Here is a 27,179-nt window from a genome sequence, read left to right on the forward strand (position 1 = left end):
CTCTGGGCTGATGTGTCTTTTATCAGTCTGCTACTGTCCGTTTGGCCAGTTCTGTCCGACCTAAACTCAATAGTTGAATTGCCAAAGATTAAAAGAAGGAATTAAAAACACAAAAAACTCTAAGTCATCATACTGTTCATTACAGCACAAGAGAGAGTCCTTAGGCTCCCCTGTTCAGTCCTTACTGAACTCAAAGGCTTATTTGAGGCCTCTGGTAGTGTCCCTTCTTTTCCTTTAGGGCGATGGTTCTCAGTCCTGAGTGAGCATCAGAATCCCTTGAATGGATGTTACAATACAGAAAGCTGGGTCTCACCCCCCAGAATTTCTGATTTAGTAGGTCTGGGATGGGCTGCAAATTTGCATTTCTACCAAGCTTCTGGGAGATCCCAGTACTGGTGGTTGGAGACAGCACTTTCAGATCCACTGCTACAGATCAACTTTTGTTTTAGCCCTACGTGCTTAATTTTTCATGGTATTATTGTAATTTGGTAACTTTCCATGGTATAAATTGCAAAAACACGTCAAGTGCTCCAGCAAAGGGAAAGACAGGAAGTAAATAAGCAAGTAAAACGAACATTCATATTTACATGGCACCTCTGGAGCCCAATGGATTTAAAAGAACTTTCTTCTTTAATCAGTTCTCAGAACGCTTTGTAGGCTGTGTCTACACCGCACACAGTTTTGACTGCACTGACAGGCGAGTTCTATGAAAATACACAGACTCACCCCCTCACCCCCATGAAGGAGCTTGTCAAACAATTCAAGCAAACTGTCAATTTAGTTCAAGAACTAGTCAATTGATGCAAACAGAGAGTTGAACTTCTTCCTTCTTCTTAACTGGTTTATTTATTAAATTTAATGTATTAAAAAAAATAACATAAGTGTTAGGTCAATTCAGTCAAAACAGTCCAGCTGTTAGCTAGTTACCCAGACCAGTGGGCATTGGATGATTTTTTTCTTTTTAAATGGCCTTTATTTTTCAGAGCAGTTTTAGATTCACAGAAAAATTGTGCGGAGGGTACAGAGATTTCCACATACCCCCTGCCCAACATATGCATAAGCTGCCCCATTAGCAACATCACCCACCAAAGTGGTATGTTGGTTTCAACCAATTAACCTACATTGGTGCATCATCATCTAAAGCCCATAGTTTATATTAGGATTCACTCTTGGTGTTGTATGTGAAAGTGAGCAGGACCCTGTGGGGCTCCTGGGCACAAAAGACTTTTTGTCCCCTGTTTCTTGTTTGTAGGGAATAGGCTTCAGCTTTCGTGACCTTGCCTGAGTTCCAAAGGGCAGGTTCAAACCGTTGCTAATCAGGGAAGGGAGGGGATGCAGAGATGAGGGAAAAGCAGTCACGAAACAATAGTGCAGCCTTGGGGCAGGGTCCTGGTTCTGCCCCAAGGGATACACATAACAATATCTTTGAGCTCTTCTGTAGAACTAAAACTCCCAACAAATGGAAGATGCTAACTACTTGATGAAGCAGTCTTCATTTCAGAGAGGTCAGTTGAATAACCTCGAGAACCATAGAAGCCCATCAAAAGACCACCTGAGGCCAGATTGAAGGAGTGCAGGCCCTGCACACACCCTGGTCCTTATCAGCAACCCCACCCTTGAACCATTGCTATAAAACTCTTCACCAAATCCTCCTGGGTTGGGACACACAGTTTTGAAGCCATTTGCCCGCTGTGTCCCTCTTTGCCTGGCAAAGCAATAAATCTATTCTTTTCTATATCACACAAAACTCTGTCTCCAAGATTTGATTCGGTACCGGAGCACAGAGGCTGAGTTTCGGCATCATGCATTCTATGGATTTGGACAAATGCATAATGACGTATATCCATCATTATAATAACACAGACTACTTTCATTGCCCTAAAAATCCACTCTGCTCCACCTATTTATCCCTCTCCCTACCCAACCCCTGGCAACCAGGGATCTTTTTGCTGTTTCTATTGCCTTTCCCAGGACACTAGGTAGTTGGAATCATACACTGTGTAACATTTGCACATTGGTTTCTTTCACTTAGTAATATGCATTTAGGTTTCCTCCATGTCTTTTCATGGCTCGGTAGCTCATTTCTTTTTAGTACTGAATAATATTCCATTGTCTGGATGTACCACCGTTTATTTATCCATTTGCTGACTGAGGACATTTTGGTTGCTTCCAAGTTTTGGCAATTATAAATAAAGATGCTACAAACTGCTGTGTGCAGGGTTTTGAGAGGACACAAGTTTTCAACTCCTTTGGGTAAACACCAAGACGCATGATTGCTAGCTTGTATGGTAAGGGTCTGTTTGCAGGAAACCTCCAAACTGTCATCCAAAGTGGCTGGACCATTTTGTGTTCCCGCCAGCACTGAGTGAGAGCTCCGGGTTCCAGCATCTACTGTTGTCAGTGTCCCAGATTTTGACCTTCTAATAGGTGTAGCGTGGTATCTCATTGTTGTAATTTGCATTTTCCCTGATGGCATTTGATGTGGGGCATCTTTTCATTTGCTCATTTCTGTCTGTAAATCTTCTTTGGTGAGGTATCTCTTAAGGTCTTTGGCCCATTTTTTAATCCAATTGTTCGTTTTCTTGTTGTTGCGTTCTGAGAGTTTTTTTGTATCTTTTAGATAACAGTACTTTATAAAATATACCTTTTGCAAATATATTCTCCCAGTCTGTGGCTTGTCTTCTAATGCTCTTGACATTGTCTTGCAGAGCAAAAGTTAATTTTAACGAAGTCCATCTTATTACATTTGTGCTTTTCACAAGGTCATTCTGAAAGGCTGTTTTCAGATTTTAATGACTTTAAGACCAAATAGAGTCATCTTCTCTTATACAAGTTTGCAAGTTAATTCCAGTATTTTCTTAGAGTTATTGGCTTATTAAAGTTGTTTCCATTGAAGGGGAGGAGGTCCAGCCCTCTGACTGCCTAAGCTGAGATGGTAGCCACACCACTTACTAACTGAGGACTTGGGCAACTTAGTGCTGTTCTCGGACTCAGTTTCCTCGGATGTAAAATAAGCATGATGATGGCACAAGGCTCATAAGGCCTTTATAAGAATGACTAGAAATAATACTTGCAAAGTGTCTGACACATAACGAGCGCCCATTGGGTTGTTCTTGTTCTCAGGAGGAGCTTAGGAGGAAATGGTAGCAGTAATGCCTAATTTGAGATATTGGGAGCCCTTGACAATGGTCTGTGTTCAATCCTCCAGGAAGAAGGCATATGGGTGTCATATATAACAAACAGCTGTACACCCTCAAAATTCTAGAACCTTCTTTCCATCTTTTAAAATGTTCTAAGTTGGTAACACAAACATGCTAAAAACCCGACATGTTGCAAATACCCATTCTTTGTTCTGGAACTGAGTTTGGCAGGAGCCGGAGTTAATGTTGAACAGTTTGCAGACACACTAGGCAGCTAATTAGCCATCTTTGCCGGGGCTGGTCCAGCTGATGTTAGGAGTCCGCCCACCCAGTTTATATTTCCTCCTCGAAGATTAATGACTTGACCATACTGCTAATTTCGAGTTAATGCAGGGCACACATGAGTCCTAGCAGGAACTCTGTTTCTATAGAGCTATATTCACCCACACTAAGTTTTCATTTTCTTGATGTGACCAAATTTGAATTGAACCTTTCCCTGTAGTGGGATATTGGGTTTGGTGTGTACATGAAAAAGCTATCCATGTTATTCCTGCAAATTGCTGTCAAAGAACACTGTGCCAGAAACGATTAAAAAAAAAAAAAAAAAAAAAAAAAAAAGAACAGTGTTTTATTCTTTCCTCCTGAGTAGAAGGTTGTGTTTTCTTTTGACTTCAATAGAAAAAAAACAACTGAAATACAACTGTAGGTAAAGATAATTCCACCAGTTAATTTGAAGCTCTGAGCAGGGACTTGAATGATTCTTAAACTAGCAAGCCAGTGAATAATTTCTTTATATCTTTTCTATTACATAATGTATTAGCTAAGTGACAATACTCCTTTTTGAAATCTCCCTCTCACCACCTTCTCCTCCGCCTATAAACCACACTCCCACTGGCAGGATTGGGAATTAAACCACTGGTTTGCCAACTTACATGGTGGAAAAATCTCCTTGGTGGGCCCAGAGTACAATCCAAGAGAAGAAAGGAAGGTGTAAAGATAGAGGGAAAAAAGGAACTACACTTAATTAAAAATAAAGTAACTATCATTTTCTTTTTCACATGTTTAAACCATAGAGATATAGGTTAGAGTTTACCACTGAAGTTCTCAGTCCTTAAACTTACATTATTTTGGGCAGGAGAATGGCTTATATGCTTAGAGCAAATGGCATTCTGAGATCTCAACATTTGTTTATATGTGTATTTTTGGGAAAGGCTGGATAGTATTTCTCGATTAATTTTATTTTGAAAGTTTGGGCTCCAGCTATGGTAGTTTATATCCCGGTTATTTGGGACATCTCCCCATCTCTGGTGTATTTTTGAATACTTTTGAGATTTCTCAACCACCATGAATCAACCACTACGTGTCTCAGAGACACAAAACTAGGAGTGTGACTCTAAAACATTACTTAAAAGAAAATGCAGGTGAGAACACTATTGTACTTCTAAACCCCACATCATGGAATCATGGAACTCCTGACTTCAAGTTTCAATCTCCTGATTTTACAGATGAAGAAACTGAGCCATAGACAGGTTGATAGTGAAAGTCAAAGGGATGGCCTTGCATTTTTCATGTTTACTTCATTGGATGTGGCCACATTGCTGACTCTTCTATTTACAATGAGTCTCTGTCCTAGCAGGGCCACCTGGTTTGAATCCCAGCTCTGTTTGATCTCAGTTATCTGCCCTGGGGCAAGTGATCGATGTCTTGGAACCTGAATGTCTTCATCCCCACAGTAATCTCAAGAGTACTGGGGGCGCTTACTCAGGATAGCACATGTGAAGTGTTCAGCAATAATACATGTTAAATGTGAACCCTGTCCTCTGACCCCCATCCACCAGGTGTCAAAAAGCTCCACCAGGCAGATGGCTTATTGTTTTCTGAGTTGCAACTTCCTCAACTGAAAAGAAATTTAATGATGAAGACAGCTACTCCCGGTTGCGTGGCCATTAGGATGGGTTGGGCTTCTCCAAGCACTAGCTTATAGATCTCAGTTAATTCTTACAAAAGAACCCTATGAAGGGCACGTAGCTGCAGGCAGCCACGCAGGATCTGTACCCATGTCCCAGGCCACCCTCCAAATCCTGACTCCCCTATATTCTATATATAAATATTCATACCTATATGATCTATGAATGATGAGATTATTATTGCCACTACTATTATTATTATCATAACTGCTTTTGTGGAGTTTACTGATTTCTCAGATTTGGTATCTAGCCTTTTCTACCTTGATACCTACCTGAAACTGCCTGATTTGGCTGATGGCTCTTTTTTGCAGTTTTGAAAAAATTGATTTATGTGAGCTGTCTGTGGTAGGGGGACTTTGCCCACGGGGGCAAACCACAGCCAGAGATAAGTAAGATCTGGGAGTGAAAGCTCTAAGGAGGCTTTGTGTGGAAGTTAACAAGGTAAACATCCATAATGCATCTCTGGAAAGCAGACATGTATCTGCGAACTACTGGTTTCACATTCCTAATCCCGGCCCTTTGAAAAATCTTTTGGGAAATAATTTCATTTTCTGGTGGAGCAGCAAATGAGAACATCCGTATGTTTCAGAACGCTACTCTAGGCTAGCCTTATTTTACAGACGAGGAAACTGAGGCCCCGGGAGGCACTGCGGCCTAAGAAGCGTCCTGTTTCCTATCTATGAATGAGGGCTTTTAGGTCACAGGCCCATTTAAAGACAAGATTCCTGTGCAGGCGAGAAAAAAGGAACCTCTCTAAGAAGGCAAGTCCATGGACAGTGGAGACTTCTTGCTGTACACATGTCAGGTCAGTGGAGCGGCTGTAGATTGCCTCCAAAGACGGCTGCCTGCAAGTCTTCCCCTCCCTGTGCACACAAGCCAATCCTCCCATAAACAAGAGGTGGGCTATTTCTCCTGCCCTTGAATCTGAGCTAGGCTCATGACATGCTTTGACTAATAGAGGGTGGCACAGTGATGCTGTACTGGTTCTGGGTCCAGCCCTTAAAAGGCTGGTATCTTCTGCTTTCATTCTCTTGGAAGCCAGCTGCCATGTTGTAAGGAAGCTCTATCTAGACTGCTGAACAAGAAACCCCTACATATAAAGAACCCCAGAGAAGTGGAGACAATAAGGCACTTCAGTCAACAACCAGTACCAGGAGCACAAATGTGTGCGTGAGGTCATTTCGGATGTTCCAGCCCCAGCTAAACACCCTACTGAATGCTGCCCTATGAATGACCCCAACCAATGTCACATGGAGCAGAGCTGCCCAGTGGGTCCAGACAACAGTAGCATGGGAAATAATAACTCATTGCTGTGGAAGCCACTGTGCTTTGGGGTTGCTTGCTTCACAGCAGTAGGTCACTGGGTGGTCACCATTGCTAGTGAACCCTAAGTTGTGTTTTGGTGCCACCCTGTCTTGGAGCTGAAGTCCACATGTGGCTCCCCCATCCTCCTGATATCACAGTAGGACCCAGGCTCAGCACAGCCATTACCGGAGGGGTTTCTTTGTGTAACTGATGGGAATATTTGACAGTGAAATGCTGGTGGTCCACTTAATTTCAGCCGTGATCAAAGTACTTAGAACACAGCCTCCCTTTAGTGGAGCCAAGTTCTGTTTATTTGCAGTTGGGTTCTGTTTACTCTGGTTAGGGGAGATGCCCATCTGCTCTCCCTCCACTGATCTGTGCTCCCACCAGTCCAGGCTTGATTGACAGGTGTTTAGATAAGGGCTCCCCTCCCAGGCTGGCATCTGGCACAAATCACACAGGGAGAAAGACCCATGCTTGAGGTTAGGACAGCCCAGAGTCAAGATGAGATTATTTCCTAAAAGTAGCAAGTTCAGGGCCAGTGAGTGGTTGCATTATTTTAAGGCAGAGTTTTTCAACCTTGGCACTGTTGACATTTTGAGTTGGATAATTCTCTGTTGCAGGGGACTATCCTGTGCACTGTAGGCGGTTTAACAGCATCCCTGGCCTCTGCCCACCAGAGGCCAGCACTACTCTACTGCAGCTGTGACCACTGAAAATTGCCAAATGTGCTTGGGTGGCACCCTCTGGGACCGATTCGATTAGCTGCTGAAAGAAATCCTGCTCTGATCTTAAGCCTCTTTTGCAGCCATACTGCTCCTTATTGGGAAGTTAAGCCCTCGTTTCCTTCCTTTTAATATTGTTCACTTTTCCACAATTATTTCATAGGAAACTTCGCCTTTGATGCCTCTAACGTTAGGATTGAGAAATGATTTAGGAGTGAGCAACTATGAAGTAATGTTTCCTTGACTCATATTCTAGGGCATCCACAGAAGACAAACTTGGAGGCAATTTCTACCTTAGTAACGATCATCGGTTCAGACATAGAACGGAGCAAATTCAATCACAACCTGCAATATAAAAGTGCAGCTCTCACTGGCTTAGTGGATGTTTTGTCTGCTCAGCCTAAAAGCTGCGGGAAGACTGAACGTGCCTTCAGATGCTAAGACCATCTCCCCCTGTTCCCAGCTCTGGATCAAGAATTGCACTCCAGGTTAGTCTTACCTTGAGGAAAATGTGCAGGCTTTTTGTAGTTGGATGCCAACAATTGGCCAAGTTCAACGAGCAACTGGAGTTTGGGTGTACTATTGAGTTAGGGGCAGCTGGGTGCCCATCGTAACATCCACTTTCCTGCCTTTGTCATGAAGGCAAAGAGGGTTCTGACATTGAATAACATGGCCCCTAAAGGCCTTTGAAACTGTGGGGCAGCCAAAGGTAGAAAGATGGAAAGAATCAACACAAGTTACCAATGCCCCGTCAGGACGTTTCTGAAGACACCTTCTTAAGTACGCCAGCCTCCCAGGTGCTCCACCACCTGTAGGGTCATTGGAAAGACAGGTGACCCAAGAGCTCACAGCTCACATTGATAGCTCTGCCTCAGGTCCCTTTATAACACCTGTATCTAACTCATTTTTCCATTTAACTAGGAGAGGTCAGCCTTGCTGTGGGCCATTTGTCAGCTCGCTGTGGACCTCAGTCTGTGAACAGGTCTCTGGTTATTTACATACCTGTAGATGCCCTCCACTAGGATGAGAATCTTTTTCCAAGCTCTGCGGGTTCGAGGCTGGCCGTAGATTATAGCATCTCTCAGGAGCTTTTCTAGGCTTTGCATGTCTTTAAATAATACAAAAAAAAAAAAAAAAAAATTGAGTCAGGAGAGGGTTTTTCTTTTCCTCCTTCATTTTCTTTTTGGAGGAGGCATCAGATGTTTTAGACTCAGAAAATACCTAGGGGGAGAGAGAAGTCTATCTTTTTTAGTAAAATTTAACTCTGAAAAGATGAGTCGTCAGGTTTGTAAAGCTGGCATAACAAACCTCTAGTGGAGGTTTACGGTTTCGCAGGCTCTTCAAAGGCTGTCTTCGCCTGCGTTAGCAGAGACTGAAGCTTTACATTAAATGCATTTCTTAGGCTTAAGCTTTGTTGCCAGGTTAAAATTAGCCCTGAGAGATATCATTAACTGACACTCACCAATTGATCATTTAGCTGGGTTTGCACAGAGCGGCAGCATTTTGGGCTGGCGGGGGTCTCGCTGCCTAAGCTTTGGGAGGTGGGTGAATGGCCGCGGTGTGGAGGCCACGTTCTGGTGCAAAGCAGGGCTGGTTTGTTTCAGAACTTTAAGGAAGTGTCATTTTTTTGTCACGTATCCATCCGTGGGCCTCAGACTTCAGAGACTATGAATCATCACGTGGGGAAGCAGTTAAGATGCAGATTCCCTGTCTCACTCCTAGAGATTCTGGACCAGCTGGTGTGGGACGGGCTGGCTTCACAAGGGGGCATGTTGGGGCTCTTGGGACTCCTGGGTCCATCACTCAAAGCCAGACCTCAATTTTGAGCTACATAACGATTCTCCAACCACATTTTAGACAAACCCGTGGGTACCGTAAACCCAGCATTTGTAAGATAGAACTTGTGGCAGATGGCATTCTTGGCCCCAGTTCCTACACTCCCTCCATTCCAGTCCTTTGACATGTGACCTCACAATCCCCCCACTACAGGGATGGAAGATGTCTCCCTGCCTCTGGCTTGGGTTCAGCCAGGTGACTTGCTTTGGCTAATAGAATCCAAGGAAGAGAGAGCAGGTTAGTTCCGAGCCTCGACCTTAAGAGGCCTTACATGTTTCTGCTTTTCCTCTTGTGCTTCTACCAGTGACATGGAAAGAACACTCCCAGGCTAACGCACTGGTCCTGGGAGGGTCCCAAGAGAGGCTGAGAGACAAGTAGGACAGTTATCCCAGCCTGCCTGCAGTTACGAGTGAGAAATAAGTGCAGTTTGTTGGACGCTACTGAGGGTTTGAGGTTGTTTGCTATGGGAATAGCTAATGAATGCAACCTCCGAAAGCCCTTCCTGATCTAGTCTCTGGCTGTTTTCCTGATATCGTTTCTCAATATTCCCCAGCACACGGCCTCCCATCTCTCTTACGTGCTTTCCCCTCTTGTCTGTCTGGAGAATCTCCACCCATCACGTGTCAAACTCTTTTGGCCATTACAATAGATTTTCTTTCTTCGTTGTGTCCTTGATGACTTGCCTATTCTGTATGTAAGCACTCATCACATTACTCATTATTTGAGTTCATGTCTCTCCTCCAGGGAAGGCAGGGACCTTATCTTCTTCATCCTTTTAGCCCTAGTCCTAATGCACAGTGTTAGAGCTAAAGCGATATGTGATCATTGAATCACTTGGCTTTATAGACAGGCAGAGGTATTTTCAAGTCTTCACGTAAGATGTAGTGTTGTTTTAGTGACATCCCTGACCACTAGGTGGCAGCCAAGGAAACAGAAAGCAGCTTTCTTATTTTGTTTTTAAATTTTTTTAATGTAAATTAAAAAAAAAGATATTTACTTATTCATTTATTTATTGTTATATAGTTATTTTACAATATTGTGTTAGTCTCTACTGTAGAGCAAGGTGAGGTAGAGTTCCCTGGTGCTGTACAGCAGGTTCTCATTAGCTATCTATTTTATACATATTAGTGTATATATGGCAATCCCAATTTCCCAATTCATCCCACCCCCCATTTCCTCCCTTTGTGTCCATACATTTGTTCTCTATGTCTGTGGCTCTATTTCTGCCTTGCAAACTGGTTTATCTGTACCATTTTTCTAGATTCCACATATATGCATTAATATGCTATATTTGTTTTTCTCTTTCCAACTTACTTCCCTCTGTATGACAGTTTCTAGGTCCATCCACATCTCTACAAATGACACCACTGTGTTACTTTTTATGGCTGAGTAATAGTCCATTTTACATATGTACCACATCTTCTTTATCCATTCCTCTTGTTGATGGACATTTAGGTTGCTTCCATGACCTGGCTATTGTAAATAGTGCTGCAATGACAGCTTTCTTATTTTGAGGATTTCAGGGATAACAAAACCTCATCTTTACTGACATTTTGCTTTCCTAAAATGTTGAAGGAATCCATTCGACTGGGGGAAGCACGCTTGCTTTTCTATAATCTGCCACAGGCCTGTTAGTCTCTGAAGAGAATAAAGAGCTATTGAGTATAAGTATACCCGTTTAAAGAGTTTTTCCTTCTGGGACTTGGAATTGACCAGTTTTTATATGGAAATGACACATGGTGAGTGCAACTCCATAGTAATAAAAGCAAACCCAAGTGAACTGAATTAGCAGTCACTTAAAAATGAACATTCTAAGATTTCGAAAAATCTGTACACACAGAGATTATTGTGCTGTTTATACAATCGAGAAGGTCACATACATGTTGGAGGCTAAGTATGGGAATTTATGTGAACCCCACAAAAGAAAAGAGAAGTTTCTCTCCATTTTTTTTTTTTTTAATATCAGGCAGGACAGACAACAAGCTTGTAAATGGCCTTGATGTGTTTTTTTTGTGTTTTGCAGATGTCAGGGAACTCATTGTGTCTGTCATGAATGGAGAGTTCCATAGGGAGAAGCTTTCAGTGGAACTTCAGAAAACCCCCGGTGTCCACATACTGGGATCACTGAGCAAACAGAAAGTGAATCAGCCATTTTTCCCCTTGGGGGACAAACTCGCTAACCTCTTAGAATCACAGAAGCTAGACAGAGAAAGGTATGACTTCACTCACTGTGGGATTCTGAACCCATGTTAACATCCGGTAGTTTCTGATTCTTAGGTCCTTGCTCTATAATTCTACAGTGTGTGGGTTACAGACCCATAGGATTCAGGGGATTGTGGTTTATGTTCTGCAGGCCTTATGAGGTTCTACTGTTACAGTAAATCACATGCTAACATCTGCAAGGGATTTTCAAATAATGATGCTTATTAAAGCACTTATACCCGTATTATGTGAACCCTCACGACACCTCCGAGAAGTAGGCAAGAATGATTAGGTTTTGTTTTTTTTCAGATAAGCAAACTAATGCCAGAAGTTTGTAAAACCAATAACAACAAAAGCCAAAAAAAAATCCCCCCCAAAACCCCCAAAACAAGAAAACAAAACACAACAACACCCCCAAAAACCCTAAGCCCAAGCAAACCAGTTTCTTGTCAGAGTACAAAAAAAATCCCGAGATATGGAAATTAAAAAGAATACATTTGGGCTTCCCTGGTGGAACAGTGGTTAATAATCTGCCTGCCAATGCAGGGGACACTGGTTTGAGCCCTGGTCTGGGAAGATCCCACATGCCGAGGAGCAGCTAAGCCTGTGCGCCACAACTACTGAGCCTGCACTCTAGAGCCTGCAAGCCACAACTACCGAGCCCATGTGCCACAACTACTGAAGCTGGCACGCCTAGAGTCCGTGCTCTGAAACAAGAGATGCCACCACAATGAGAAGCCCATGCACTGCAATGAAGAGTAGCCCCTACTCTCCGCAACTATAGAAATCCTGCGTTCAGCAACAAAGACCCAACACAGCCAATATAAATAAATAAATAAATAAATAAATAAATAAAACTATTAAGAAAAAAAAAGAATACATTTGACGCCGTCAAGGTACACCCACACAGAGCTGTTGTACCGTGTTGTTAAAAAGATATAGTGACTCACTATGGACTTGTAATTATCACACATTTGAGTACCAACAATACCTTAGACATTACTCACCACCAAGTCTGGCTAATCAAGGCGGGGTCCTTCAGTTTGTGATGGGCTGAAAGGAGGGGGCCACATCCTGGTGCAAAACTATGCTGATTTGTCACAGGGTAGGGAATTACTAAATCCCAGGGAGAGCCCAGCTATGTTCCCAAAGTTCTAATCAGGCTTAAGGTGACAGGGACACTCTGCAAGCCTGTTCCTGTACCTGTCCTTAAATTTAAGGTCCTGATAATATCAGCAAGCCTCTGGGATGTGCGGAAACTACAGATACATTCTTGTAAGAAGAGGGCACAAGTCAACAAAGAAACCTTAATTTTTTCAGAAGGGAGGTTGGGTGTGCTTCAGAAAGTGTCTTCCTAAAGATAAGAACTAGGTCTTTGTTCTTTCTTACTTTCCTGTACAGCAATGACGCTGCTTCTCCTGTCTTGGGTGCTGCCTCTTTCCTCACCTCTTGTGCAACTGAGCTTTTGTTGAGACAGGAGAACATCCTTTCCAGCCGTCCCTCCATGCCCTGCCCTGCTCTCCATCCAGGGCCGTGGTCGGGGCTGAGCGGCAGCCTCCACTTGCCATGCGCTGCCCAGGGTGCTTGCTTGTTCACCCTCATCACTCAAAGCTCCAGGAAATCCGGGTCCAGCTGCATTTAGATACATCCTCTGCTTCCCTGCCCCATGGGCTGCTCACCAAAATCTTTTCATGCCTACCCAGAATAGACATTACTTCTTAAGTGAAAAGATGGTTGGATGATGAAGAAATGCTACTTGTTACTCTTTCTGATTCCTTGGCCCCCATCTTTTCGCCGTTCCTCGTGTGCCTTTGGGGATACTCAGTCTCATCCTTCAATACTGAGCCCAAATGTGAACTATTAAGCAACACGTACTTAACTAACTGTGAATGATGATAAACTATTCTTACTTTTAAGATGGTTTCTGGGGTGGGCTGCCCCCTTGTGGAGCCTTTGGGGGAAAACATAATCATAATGGCCAATTCTGGCAAGCAAAGCAAAAATTCTTCTCAAAGTCACATTTATAGAGTCTCCTAAATGAGATCAATAAAGGCATTTCTGATGGATTGAAATTTTGGTGCCTTCAGTTTTGCAAGGCAGTTTGGATGCATAATTTGGTTCAGGTTTTCTGGATGGGTCTGTAAATAGGTGGACTGGTGTCACGTGGTCTTTTGTAGGTCAAAGAAGCAAGGTGAGCTTCCTGGAAGTGGGCAAAAGGCAGCTGGGAGAAGAGAAGCTGGGTTGGGTTTGAGGGTGAGGCAGGTGCTGGGGGAAAGGCCTGCTTACCCAGGGGAGAGGTTCATCCCAGAAACTCCTGGCCTTGGGGACATGAGGTGAAGAACAGGCAGAGCCTGACGCATGGCGACAGAGTGTCCCATGCACTCAGGCTCTGGGCCTGTTGCGGCACAGATGCTCTGATCCTCAGGGAAGGGCCTGTGGGACTAGACACAGTACAGAATGGGATCCCTGGGTGAGTGGAGTCAGTGCAGGAAGGCAAGCCTTGATTCATGGAGCACTGTGGGAGCCCAGGGGACAGCACCTGGATCCTGTGTCTCAGGTCAAGGTGCAGTCAAGGGCGCCCAGTGAAAGCTGGCTGCCTCCACCTGACCCAGCTGCATGGGAGGTGGAGGCTATGGGGTATTGCACACATCACTCTACCATTCGGGGGAGGCAGGGAGTAGACAGGAGGTCAAAGTTCACCGTGTTTAGAAATGGGAACTCTGAAGTCAGACCACCTAGATTTAAGTCCCAGCTGTGTCTCTTTCCAGCTCCATCTGTAAACAAGTCACTTCACCACTTTGTGCCTCTGTTTCTTCATCTGTAAAAAGGGGATAATCGGTGGGTGGCTTATTGTGCACTTGAGGCTAAAATGAGTGAGTGCCTGCGAAAGTTTCATTACAGCAAGCGTTCAGTACTCTTACTGTGAAAAGATATAGAGGCAATTGCTTTGTTTGTTAAAGAAAACAACCTAGTTCAGGAGCCTTGAGATCTAAAAGGTCGTGGCTTGTAAAGTAATCTAAGTGATGTTTATAGGTTTGACCTTCCACTCAAATGACACTCGTGAGCCCTCACTCAGCAGAAGAGGTAGGGCTCAGAGTTTCCCACAAACACTGCATCCTTTGTTCTTCCTTCTGTCGGCCTTGAAATGCTTCTAGATAGAATCCTGGTTCTTCCTCTTGACTTTTTTTCTTTTTCCAAACGACTCCAAATTCTTGGCCTGCCCATTCCTCTGACCTCATGGCAACTCTCCTAGCTGAAAAGACTGCTTCTCCTCTTCAAGAACAGCTCAAGAAGCCCTTTATGACTCACTTGAGTACAGAGATTACCTACAGCCTTGCTGCTCCAAGTGCGGTGCAGCGCCGGCAGCATCAGTTTCACCTGGGAGCTTGTCAGAAATGCAGGCGCTCAGGCCCCTGCCCAGATCTACCGAATCTGAGTCTGCATTTTAACAAGACTCCCCACAGGGACTCCTGGTACATTAAAGCCTGGGAAATGTTGTTCTAAAATCTACATCACATGCCTTTAGTAAAGTGAGCAGATTCAGGGGGAAAAAAACCTCAGTTCTGATTTCCCCAAATCTCTGAAAGAAGAGGTTGACCTTTCCAGAGAGCTAAAATTGACCCAGGGTTTGAGGTCCTGGAATTCTCAGGGTGCTGATATATTCATCCCAGAGGACGTGTTTATCACAGGCCTCCGGGTGCCCCACAGTGCTTGGACCCATTTCCTCAACGCATCAGAATCACGAAGGAGACCAGGCCTGTGGGCCCCTGGTCGGAGCCGACGCCTTGGCTTGTCCCGTGAAATGGCTGCAGCGTCTGTTTTGTGGCACCAATGAGTCACAAAGGCAAACTAAGGATTGGCTATTTCACTGAAGCTGCCCAAAGTAGAAGGTGCAAGGAGATATTCTTAGCATGTAGCCAGAGGAATTCAGAGGCCAAGCCTTAGCTTCTGGTTTAAAATTCAGGCTCCTAACAGGACAAGGCCTCACACTACACTGATTTTCACACAAGAACCCACAGCTCTCTGGGTCCTACATGTGGTCCGGCAGTAGCTGGACTCAGCGAGTGGGTATGAGTGTCATTCAGAGCTGTCCATGTATCTGTATCCTCTCAGCCCAGCTCCTTATTGCAAACACAGGCTATTCTTTGTCCAAGAGATATTTGTGTGGCTGTGGGAGTGTACTCAACCCGAGTAGGGACAGCCCTCAACCAACCACCAGTGGGAACTGGTGCATAAATACCTCAGCTCCCACCCCTCAGGTGGGATAACACTGAGGCATGTCTACACTGGCGCCCAGGGTTTCCTGGTAGCCTTGCGCTCCAGTTGTCTATTGTGCTAACGTGCCTGACAATACACCCTTTATTGGCTGCCTCCCCTGCTCTGTCTTCATCCCCTGATCATCTGTCCACATCCTGGGATCACTTCCTAAATAAACGACTTGCCTTCACATCCATGTCTCAGGTCTGCTTTTGGGGGAAATGATCCAAGGCAAGGGCAACAGACTTGGGTTTGAATTTTGACTCTCACCATATGTCACGTGTGTGTCCTTGGGAAGGTCATTCAATCACTTTGAACATAGTTTTCTCTTAATGAGTGGCACTGGTGAAAAGAAACAGGAATCTGGGTTTTTGTTAAGTTTAAATGGTTGATTATATAAAGGGCTTAATGTAGTGCTTGCCAGCAGTGAATGCTGAATAAATGAGAGTTAGGATCTCAGTACAGTTGTCCCTCGGTATCCACGGGGGGTGGGTTCCAGGAACCCCTGTGGACACACAAATCTGCTGGTGCTCAAGTCCATAGTGTTTGCATATCACCTGCACACATTCTCCCATATACTTTAAATCATAGATTACTTACAGTGCCTAATACAATGTAAATGCTATATAAAGAGTTGTTAGCATGTGATAAATTAAAGTTTTGCTTTTCATGATTTTCTGGAATTTTTTTCCTGAATATTTTCAGTCTGTGGTTGGTTGAATCTGGTGCATATGGAACATGCAGAAATGGAGGGCTGACTGTAATTGTCCACATTCACGATCCAGGAAGAAATGGATCCCTGGTGATAATTCTTGGTGATAATTCTGGTGATAATTCTGCTAAAAATGCACTTCCGAGTTGTCTACTTTTCCTTAGAGAGTACAGCCTTTTGGTGTTCTGATTTTGTTTCCTTTTAGAACTTTCCTTCTTTTAGTCTTTTTAGTTCCTCATTCTGATTTTGTAGGAAATAAAGAAATGATGAATAGCTTGAAGTTACTGGTCAAGCCAGTTACATAGGATTCAAAGTTTATTATGATGGTCTGCATTGGTTTAACTATACTTTAGGTATATTTTTCCCACACAGAATACAAAAATTCAAGGGCCCAGAATTCCGATTTATTTACTGTTGCTCTAAATAACAAGTGGGTATCCTCTAGTATTGATCTATATAAAAATAGGGTCTCTTCTTCCCCCAAAGACAGGAGACTATCCTTAAGATATAAGCAGAGGACACAGGGCAAGTGTAGTTGTATGAAACCCCATAATCCTGATGTTTAAGAACATTCCAGTTTTGGGGGCTGTTTTTAAGAATCCATCTCACAAGTTATTAGCTCCTATCTGGGCTGGTTGCATGCCTCCTGCACACATAGGAAGGCAACTTTCATCTTCCTCAGATTCTTTCAAAAAATCTCCACCTTATCATTCCAGTCTGTGTGGATACGTATTAAGGATTAAGCATCACTGTTTACTGAGGTATTTAGTATGATCCCAGGAATAGCAAAGCAGGAAAGAGAGCCAAGAGCAACTGATGCCTTACCTATTATGACTCCATTTAATTATTTTCCCCTCCATATGCCATCCCACTTCCCGAAGCTCTCAAGGGAGAAGTGGTTCCAAGGACCCTGGAGGTAGCCCTGCTCTCAAAGGTGGCTGTTTCTGTGATGTAAATACAACAGCAGGGAGAGTTGTTCATGGGTAAAAGTCGTGCTGAGCACGTTAGTGAGTGAGAACAAGGGATTCGTGGATCTGAGAATGAAAGTCTATTAATTTCCTGCAGCTGCTGGAAAAAGTTAGTACAAACGTAGGGCTTTACGAAACACAAATTATCGTACAGTTCTGGAGGCCAAAACTCTGAAATGGGTCTTACTGGGCTAAAACCAAGATATTGGTCGAGGTGCTTTCCTTTCTGGAAGCTGGGTGGGGGTAGGGGGATCTGTTTCCTTGCTTTTTGCAGTTTCTAGAGGCTTCCGACATTCTTTGGCTCTGGTTTCTTTATCTCCAAAGCCAGCAATGGCTTGAAGTTATTCTTATGTGGCATTACTCTGACACTCACTCTTCTGCTTCCCTTTTTCCACATTGAAGGACCCTGTGATAACCCTGGACCCCGTGCAGACACTCTCTTTACCTTATGATGATCTGAGTAGCAGACTGAATTGCAGCTGGATCCTTCATTCCCCTTTGCCACATAATACAATCTGGTCACAGGTTCTGAGGATTAGGACACAGGCTTGTTGGGGGGCTATTATTCTCCCTCCCACAGAGACCTAAAGAGCCACAGCAGCTCATACATAACAGAATTTCATGGATTAAATGGACTCTGACCCTTACTGCATGTGATTCTTCATTGGGAAGAGCAACATTTATACGGAGAGTACCAGGCTTCATCGCTGAGCGGCTGAATGGTCTTGGACTGGTAATAAGCAACCTGTTTAAGCCTGAATCTCCTCATCTGTAAATGAGTACTGACCTCATGGGGCTGTCCACAGGGTTAAATAAGTAAGTAAGAGAAGATCATTAGCTCAGCATCTGGTGCAGAGTAAATTCTCAATAAGTGCTAGTCGCTGGTATAAAATAACCACGGCGAACATTTATTATAAAGATATACATAAAGAACTGTTATCTGTTATCTGGGGGTATAAAGAGAGAGCACGAGGAATAAGTTACTGAATGCTTTAAGATCTGCATAAAATTGGAAGATAAAATGAAATTCTTGAATTATAATTTTGGAAAAGAATTAAGGAATTTCAATTTTCTTTGAAAATAATTTTAAACAACAAAAATATGTGCAAGAATAAGAATACTACAGAGAACACCTAGGTACCTTTCACCCAGATTCATCTATTAACACTTCATCCCATTTACTTTATCATTCTATCATCCAACTATCTATCTATTATCATCTATCTATCATCATCTCTATAGAACTTCTAAGGGAAGACTGACAAATGGTACAATTTGGACTGAATTCCAAATAATAATAAATGCAGGCTAGAGAAGGTGATTTATGTTAAGAAATATACGATTGTGATATATATTGTGATTTATAATATGAAATATACGTATTTGGTCTCCATCCACTGTTCCTGGCACACAGCTCCTAAAACTCTTAGAATTTCCTAAGTGTTGAGAGCTATATTGGTGTCTTTCGTTACGTTAATGAAGTGACTTTTAGAAAGCATCTAAGGATGGGAGCTGGTTGCCAGGGAAACTGACCAATGATTAGAGGGTTGGAATTTTCAGTCTTTCCTCTCAACCTCTGGGGAGGATGAGGGGCTGGAGATTGAGTTCAATCACCACTGGCAATGGCCAATAATTTAATCAATTGTGCCCAGGCAAGGAAGCCTCCATAAGCCCCCAAAAGGACGGAGTTCAGAGAGCTTCTGGGTGGGTGAACACCAACCTGGAAATTCAGGGAGAGGGTGTGGAAGCTCCTGCATATTTTCCCACCCACCTTGCCCTGAGCATCTCTTCCATCAAGCTGTTTCTGAGGTATATCCTTTTATAATTAGCTGATAATCTAGTAAGTGAACTGGTTTGCTGAGTTCTGTGAGCTTCTCTAGTAAATTTTTTCGCAAGAATGATAATTTAATCTAATTATATTAATTAATTAATTTTATTTATTTGGTTGCACCGGTTCTTAGTTGCAGCAGGCCGGATCCTTAGTTGCAGCAGGCTGGATCCTTAGTTGCGGCATGCAAACTCCTAGTTGCGTCATGCATGTGGGATCTAGTTCTTGGACCAGGGGTTGAACCCGGGTCCCCTGCATTGGACCTTGGGAGTGCAGTCTTAACCACTGTGCCAGCAGGGAAGTCCCTGCTCTTGCAAATTGATTGAACCTAAGGAGGGGGTGATGGGAACTTCTGATTTTTAGCTGGTCACTCAGAAGCACAGGTGACAACCTGGACTTGTGATTGGCATTGAAATGGGGACAGACCTGTGGAATATGATGCTGTCTCCAGGTAGTGTCAGAAGTGAGTTGAATTGTTGGATGCCTAGCTTGTGTTGCAGAATTGTTTGGTGATGTAGAGAAGCCCCCACACATTGGAATTGGTTCCTGGGTAAGAGAACTGCTTTGAGGAGAGCCGATCTTTCCAATCCATAAAGACAAATCTTTTCCATCTGATGCTTTTCAAAGTTTGAACTTAACTCACAGTTGCTTGTTGCATCATTAAAAATGATATTTCTTGAGAGTCATCCACTTTGTATCAATAGTTTATTCCTTTTTATTGTAGAATGGTCTTCTACTATATGAATAAGGCATTTTTTTTTCTATTCTCCTATTGATAGACATGTGGGTTGTTTCCAGTTTTGAGCTACTGGGAATAAAGCTGCTATGAACTGTCTTGTACAAACCTTTTCTTGGACATATGCTTTCATTTTTCTTGGGAATTCTGAGCTGTGGGATTTCTGGGTCATAGCACAGGGATGTGTTCCGCTTTAAAAGATTTGCCAAAGGGTTTCCTGAAGAAGTTGTGCCACTTACACTCCAGTGATGGGTGAGTGTTCTAGTTTCTCCACACTTCTGACAACACTTGATGCTGTCATCTTTTGGATCTTAACTATTCCAGTGAGTGTAAAAAGGTACACTCGTCAAAGCCTTTACTCTTAACCACTGCCTGATACCACTGTGGCCCTTTTTCACTTCAACCCATGATAATTACTTCTGTATATATCTGCCCCTCCTACTAGATTGTAAGCTCTCAATTAGCTAAGATATTACCTTATCATTTTTATAGTTCTCCAAAGCCCTAACATAGTGCCTGCATCAGAAAAGGTGTCCGATAAATGCTCAGTAAGTTTTGACTTAGAACACTTTTCCTGCATTTTGTGACTCCCTTTCCCAACTTTAGACCAGGAGTGTAAAAGAGTGCTCACGATGGTGAGAGGAAGCTTGAGGATAGTTAATGTAACAATGTGTGTCTGGTGATATATCCCCAGGCATGCTGGTAAGATCCAGGGTCAGCTTAGACTAAATGAGTTTAGAAAATAAGTTTCTAGGGCTTATATTCCTCGTTATGCATCAAAATCATGTAGGGAGCTCTGAAGAAATGCAACTGCCTTGGTCCCAACCCAAATACTTGGATTCAGTTGGTCTGGAGGTGGACTGAGTCATTGATCTTTCATAGATATCCCTAGATGCCTCTATTATGCAACTAGGGCCATGGCATTCCACTGCCCTCAGTAAAACGGAGTGAAGAAATGAGAGGTTGACATTGATAGATTCTCCCTCCAAGAGCAAGATCATTACATTTAATCATATCCATGGATGCAACTACAATTGAATAAATATCCACTATTTCCTTCATCCTTCCCCAAGTAGACAGAATCTTTGATCACCAATTATCTGCCTTGCCAAAGAATCCAAAAGGCATAGCACATTGTGTTAATGTCAAAAGCATTTTCCTTCATCTCCTAATAAATTCATTTCTTGAACCCCTGAAAGATGTCCACTTCAAATATGAATTCCCAACACTGTGAAGATAATTTGAATCTGGATGTGACAATTGATGATAAATGAAGAAAAAGAAACAGAACTGGAGGAACTAAACTTGGTTTATCAAAGATGAAAGCCAAGATTGAGTATTTGATGCAACATTAAGAAATGGAGTCAACGTATTTTAAAGCAGCATTGAGCTAATAGTCAGAATTGAGGTGCAGGCCTAAAGGCCCTTAAGCTTGGTCCTTGCAGAGTTCCTGGGCCTGAACTTCACTACAGAGTGTTCTTCTCACATAGCCACTAAAGGAGGTTCAATAAAGGCATAGCCAGAACTCACCCCACTCAGGGAAAGAGGAGATTTTTCATCAGAATAACTCTACAAGTTAGAAAAAGGGGGTCACTTTAAGATGCTCCCATGCATTGGCTTTCCAATCCCAGAGGACAACTGTTCTATGGTTTGGGGTTTCTGTGAGGTGGGGGCAACAGAACTGGAACAATTCTTCCTCACTTCTTTGTTTTCTTCTCACTTCAACATTTGTTACTTCCTTGGAGAACGAAGGGAGAGTGCCAAGGAAGAGGAACAGGGGAAAGCAGAGAGGGAGGGAAGGCAGGAGAGAATGGTGGTGAGAAGGAAGAGAGAGAAAAAAGTGTGTGTGTGTGTGTGTGCACATATGCATGTGTGCACGTGGGTGGACACGTGCACACACACAGGAAGAAAAGAGAGTTCTTAGGACAGTAATGAAGAATTAGGATCAGGAACTTTGAACTAGGAGGATCCTTACACATCATATAGTTTAACACCCTCATTTTGCAGTTGGAAAACTGAGTACAAGAAAGATGAAAGGATCTATACAAGGCGATGCAACAAATCAGGGGCAGAGCTAGACCAGAGAATTCAGGAGTCCACCACCACCTCCTTCTAAGTATTTCCTAATACTTCCCATGCCGCCTTGACCTCATCATCCAACCTCACAACCCAGACCCTGAAAGGGCACTTCAGTGACATCGAATAGATGGTTTATGTGTGTGTGTAGGAGGGGTGGTGGCGGTGGAGGGGAGAGTGAAAGGAGGCATTTATGCTGAGGAACAAGATCACTTTTTACCTGACTATAACATAAAAATTAATTCTTCACATGGAAAAAACCTAAATGTCCATCGACAGATGAATGGATAAAGAAAATGTGATAGCACTTCCTCTTGCAAGAGCACCAGAATTACAACTAACTGCTGAACAATCATTGCCAGAAAGACACTGGAACTCACCAAAAAAGACACCCCCTATCCAGAGACAAAGGAGAAGCCGCAATGAGATGGTAGGAGGGGCGCAATCGCGTTACAATCAAATCCCATAAATGCTGGGTGGGTGACTCACAAACTGGAGAAGAGTTATACCACAAAAGTCCACCCAGTAAAGTGAGGGTTCTGAGCCCCACATCAGGCTTCCCAACCTGGGAGTCCAGCAACAGGGGGAGGAATCCCCAGAGAATTGGACTTTGAAGCCAGTGGTATTTGATTGCAGGATCTCCACAGGACTGGGGGAAACAGACTCCACTCTTGGAGAGCACACAAAAAAGTGTGCTCACCAGGATCCAGGGGGAAGGAGCAGTGATCCCATAGGAGACTGAATCAGATCTACCTGCTGGTGTTGGAGGGTTGCTGGCAGAGGTGGGGGGCAGCTGTGGCTCACTGAGGAGACAGGGGCACTGGTGGCAGGGGTTCTGGGAAGTGTTCATTGGTGTGAGCTCTCCCAGAGTCTGCCATTAGCCCCACTAAAGAGCCTTTAAGCTCCACTGCTAGGTAGCCTCAGGCCAAACATCCAACAGGGTGGGAACACAGCCCCACCCATTGGCAGACAAGTAGATTAAAGTCTTACTGAGCTCTGGCCACCCAGCCCTACCCACCATCAGTCCCTCCCATCAAGAAGCACACTCAAGCCTCCTAGATAGCTTCCTCCACAAGAGGGTATACAGCAGTATCAAGCAGTATCAGCAGTATTTCCTCTTGCAGAACTGAAAACCACAGCCACAGAAAGATAGAGAAAATGAAAAAGCAGAGGACGTTGTACCAGATGAAGGGACAGGATAAAACCCCAGAAAAACAACTAAATGAAGAGGAGATAGGCACCCTTACAGAAAAAGAATTCAGAATAATGATGGTGAAGATGATCCAGGACTTTGAAAAAAGACTGGATGCAAAGATTGAAAAGTTTACCAAAGACCTAGAAGAATTAAAGAGCAAACAAATAGAGATATGCAACACAATAACGGAAATGAACAATACACTAGAAGGAACCAATAGCAGATTAACTGAGGCAGAAGGGCGAATAAGTGACCTGGAAGACAGAATGGTGATAATCACTGATGTGGAAAAGAATAAAGAAAAAAGAATGAAAAGAACTGAAGATAGCCTAAGAGACCTCTGGGACAATGTTAAACACACCAACATTTGCATTATAGGGGTCCCAGAAGGAGAAGAGAGAGAGAAAGGACCCAAGAAGATATTGGAAGAGATTACAGTTGAAAACTTCCCTAACATGGGAAAGGAAATAGCTACCCAAGTCCAGGAAGTGCAGAGAGTCCCAGGCAGGATAAACCCAAGGAGAAACATGCCAAGACATATAGTAGTCAAATTGACAAAAATTAAAGACAGAGAAAAGTTATTAAAAGCAACAAGGGAAAAACGACAAATAACATACAAGGGATTTCCCATAAGGTTAACAGCTGATTTCTCAGCAGAAACTCTGCAAGCCAGAAGGGAGTGGCATGATATACTTCAAGTGATGAAAGAGAAGAACCTACAACCAAGAATACTCTACCCAGCAAGGATCTCATTCAGATTCAGTGGAGAAATCAAAAGCTTTACAGACAAGCAACAGCTAAGAGAATTCAGCACCACCAAGCCAGCCCTACAACAAATGCTAAAGGAACTTCTCTAAGCAGGAACCATAAGAGAAGAAAAGGACCTACAGAAACAGAACAAAACAACTAATAAAATGGTAATAGGATCATACATGTCGATAATTACCTTGAATGTAAATGGACTAAATGCCCCAACCAAAAGACACAGACTGGCTGAATGGATACAAAAACAAGACCCATATATATGCTGTCTACAAGAAACCCACTCCAGACCTAGGGACACATACAGACTGAAAGTGAGGGGATGGAAAAAGATATTCCATGTAAATGGAAATCAAAAGAAAGCTGGAGTAGCAAAACTCATATCAGATAAAATAGCCTTTAAAATAAAAAAATGTTACAAGAGACAAGAAAGGACACTACATAAAGATCAAGGGTTCAATCCAAGAAGAGGAGATAACAATTATAAATATATATGCACCCAATGTAGGAGCACCTCAATACATAAGGCAAATGCTAACAACTATGAAAGAGGAAATTGACAGTAACACAATCATAGCGGGAGACTTTAACACCCCACTCACACCAATGGACAGATCATCCACACAGAAAATTAATAAGGAAACACAAGCTTTAAATAGCACAATAAATCAGCTGGATTTAATAGATATCTACAGGACATTACATCCAAAAACAGCAGATTACACATTCTTCTCAAGTGCACATGGGACATTCTCCAGGATAGATCACATTTTGGGTCATAAATCAAGCCTTGGTGAATTCAAGAAAATTGAGATCATATCAAGCATCTTTTCCGACCACAACGCTATGTGATTAGAAATCAATTACAGGGAAAAAACTGTAAAAAACATAAACACATGGAGGCTAAACAATACGCTACTGAATAACCAAGACATCACTGAAGAAATCAAAGAGGAAATCAAAAAATACCTAGAGACAGATGACAATGAAAACACAACAATCCAAAATCTATGGGATTCAGCAAAGGCAGTTCTAAGAGGGAAGTTTATAGTGATACAATCCTACCTCAAGAAAAATCCCAAATAAACAATCTAACCTTACACCTAAAGAAACTAGAGGAAGAAGAGCAAACAAAACCCAAAGTGAGTAGATGGAGAGAAATCATAAAGATCAGAGCAGAAATAAATGAAATAGAAACAAAGAAAACAATAGCAAAAATCAATAAGACTAAAAGCTGGTTCTTTGAGAAGATAAATAAAATTGATAAATGTCTAGCAAGACTCATCAAGAAAAAGAGGGAGAGGACTCAAATCAATAAAATCAGAAATGAAACAGGAGAAGTTACAATGGACACCGCAGAAATAAAAAGCACCATAAGAGATTACTACAAGCAACTATATGCCAATAAAATGGACAACCTGGATGAAATGGACAGTTTCTTAGAAAGGTATAACCTTCCAAGACTGAATCAGGAAGATATAGAAAATATGAACAGACCAATCACAAGTAATGAAATTGAACCTGTGATTAAAAATCTCCCAACAAACAAAAGTCCAGGACCAGATGGATTCACAGGTGAATTTTATCAAACATTTAGAGAAGAGCTAACACCCATCCTTCTCAAACTCTTCCAAAAATTGCAGGGGAAAGAACACTCTCAAACTCATTGTATGAGGCCATCATCACCCTGATACCAAAACCAGACAAAGATACTACAAAAAAAGAAAACTACAGACCAATATCACTGATGAATTTAGATGCAAAAATCCTCAACAAAATACTAGCCAACAGAATCCAACAACACGTTAAAAGGATCATACACCATAATCAAGTGGGGTTTATTCCTGGAATGCAAGGATTCTTCAATATACGCAAATCAATCAATGTGATACACCATATTAATAAATTGAAGGATAAAAACCACATGATCATCTCAATAGATGCAGAAAAAGCTTTTGACAAAATTCAACATCCATTTATGATGAAAACTCTCCACAAGGTGGGCATAGAGGGAACCTACCTCAACATAATAAAGGCCATATATGACAAACCCACAGCAAACATCATTCTCAATGGTGAACAACTGGAAGCATTCCCTCTAAGATCAGGAAGAAGACAAGGATGTCCACTCTCACCACTACTATTCAACATAGTTTTGGAAGTCCTTGCCACAGCAATCAGAGAAGAAAAAGAAATCAAAGGAATCCAAATTGGAAAAGAAGTAAAACTGTCACTATTCACAGATGACATGATATTATACATAGAAAATCCTAAAGATGCCACCAGAAAACTCCTTGAGCTAATCAATGAATTTGATAAAGTTGTAGGATACAAAATTAACACACAGAAATCTCTTGCATTTCTATACACTAACAATGAAAGATCAGAAAGAGAAATTAAGGAAATAATCCCATTCACCATTGCAACAAAAAGAATAAAATACCTAGGAATAAACCTAACCAAGGAGGTGAAAGGCCTGTACTCAGAAAACTATGAGACACTAATGAAAGAAATCAAAGACAATACAAACAGATGGAGGGACATACCATGTTCTTGGATTGGAAGAATCAACATTGTGAAAATGACTACATTACTGAAAACAATTTACAGATTCAATGCAATCCCCATCAAATTACCAATGGCATTTTTCACAGAACTAGAACAAGACATTTTACGATTTGTATGGAAATGCAAAAGACCCCAAATTGCCAAAACAATCTTGAGAAGGAAAGACAGAGTTGGTGGAATCAGGCTTCCTGACTTCAGGCTATACTACAAGGCTACAGTGATCAAGACAGTATGGTACTGGCACAAAAACAGAAATATAGATCAATGGAACAGAATATAAAGCCCAGAGATAAACTATGGTCAACTAATCTATGACAAAGGAGTCAAGGATATACAATGGAGAAAAGGCAGCCTCTTCAATAAGTGGTGCTGGGAAAACTGGACAGCTACATGGAAAAGAATGAGATTAGAACACTCCCTAACACCATACACAAAAATAAACTCCAAATGGATAAAAGACCTAAATGTAAGGGCAGACACTATAAAACTGCTAGAGGAAAACATAGGAAGAGCACTCTTTGATGTAAATAACAGCAAGAGCTTTTTTGGTCCACCCCCTAGAGTAATGGAAATAAAAGCAAAACTAAATAAGTTGGACCTAATGAGACTTCAAAGTTTCTGCACAGCAAAGGAAACTATAAGCAAGAAGAAAAGGCAACCCTCAGAATGGGAGAAAATATTTGCAAATGAATCAACAGACAAAGGACTAATCTCCAAAATATATAAACAGTTCATCCAGCTCAATATCAAAAAAACAAACAACCCAATCAAAAAATGGGCAGAAAACCTAAATAGGCATTTCTCCAAAGACGACATACGGATGGCCAAGAGGCACATGAAAAGTTGCTCAACATCACTAATTATTACAGAAATGCAAATCAAAATTACAATGAGGTATCACC

At 42.4% G+C, this 27,179-nt stretch overlaps 1 protein-coding gene across 3 annotated transcripts in view; it reads right to left on the minus strand.

The window, feature by feature from the left end:
- SPTLC3 (serine palmitoyltransferase long chain base subunit 3) overlaps window positions 1-27,179 on the minus strand; it is a 139,403-nt gene that overhangs the window by 42,955 nt on the left and 69,269 nt on the right. For all 3 annotated transcript variants that reach the window (XM_057702973.1, XM_057702974.1, XM_057702972.1), the window contains exon 7: window positions 8,140-8,245. In XM_057702973.1, the coding sequence (XP_057558956.1) occupies window positions 8,140-8,245 (106 nt within the window). The remainder of the gene's footprint in view (window positions 1-8,139; window positions 8,246-27,179) is intronic.

This window comes from Hippopotamus amphibius, chromosome 12 (genome assembly GCF_030028045.1).
Source record: "Hippopotamus amphibius kiboko isolate mHipAmp2 chromosome 12, mHipAmp2.hap2, whole genome shotgun sequence".
NCBI lineage: Eukaryota > Metazoa > Chordata > Mammalia > Artiodactyla > Hippopotamidae > Hippopotamus > Hippopotamus amphibius.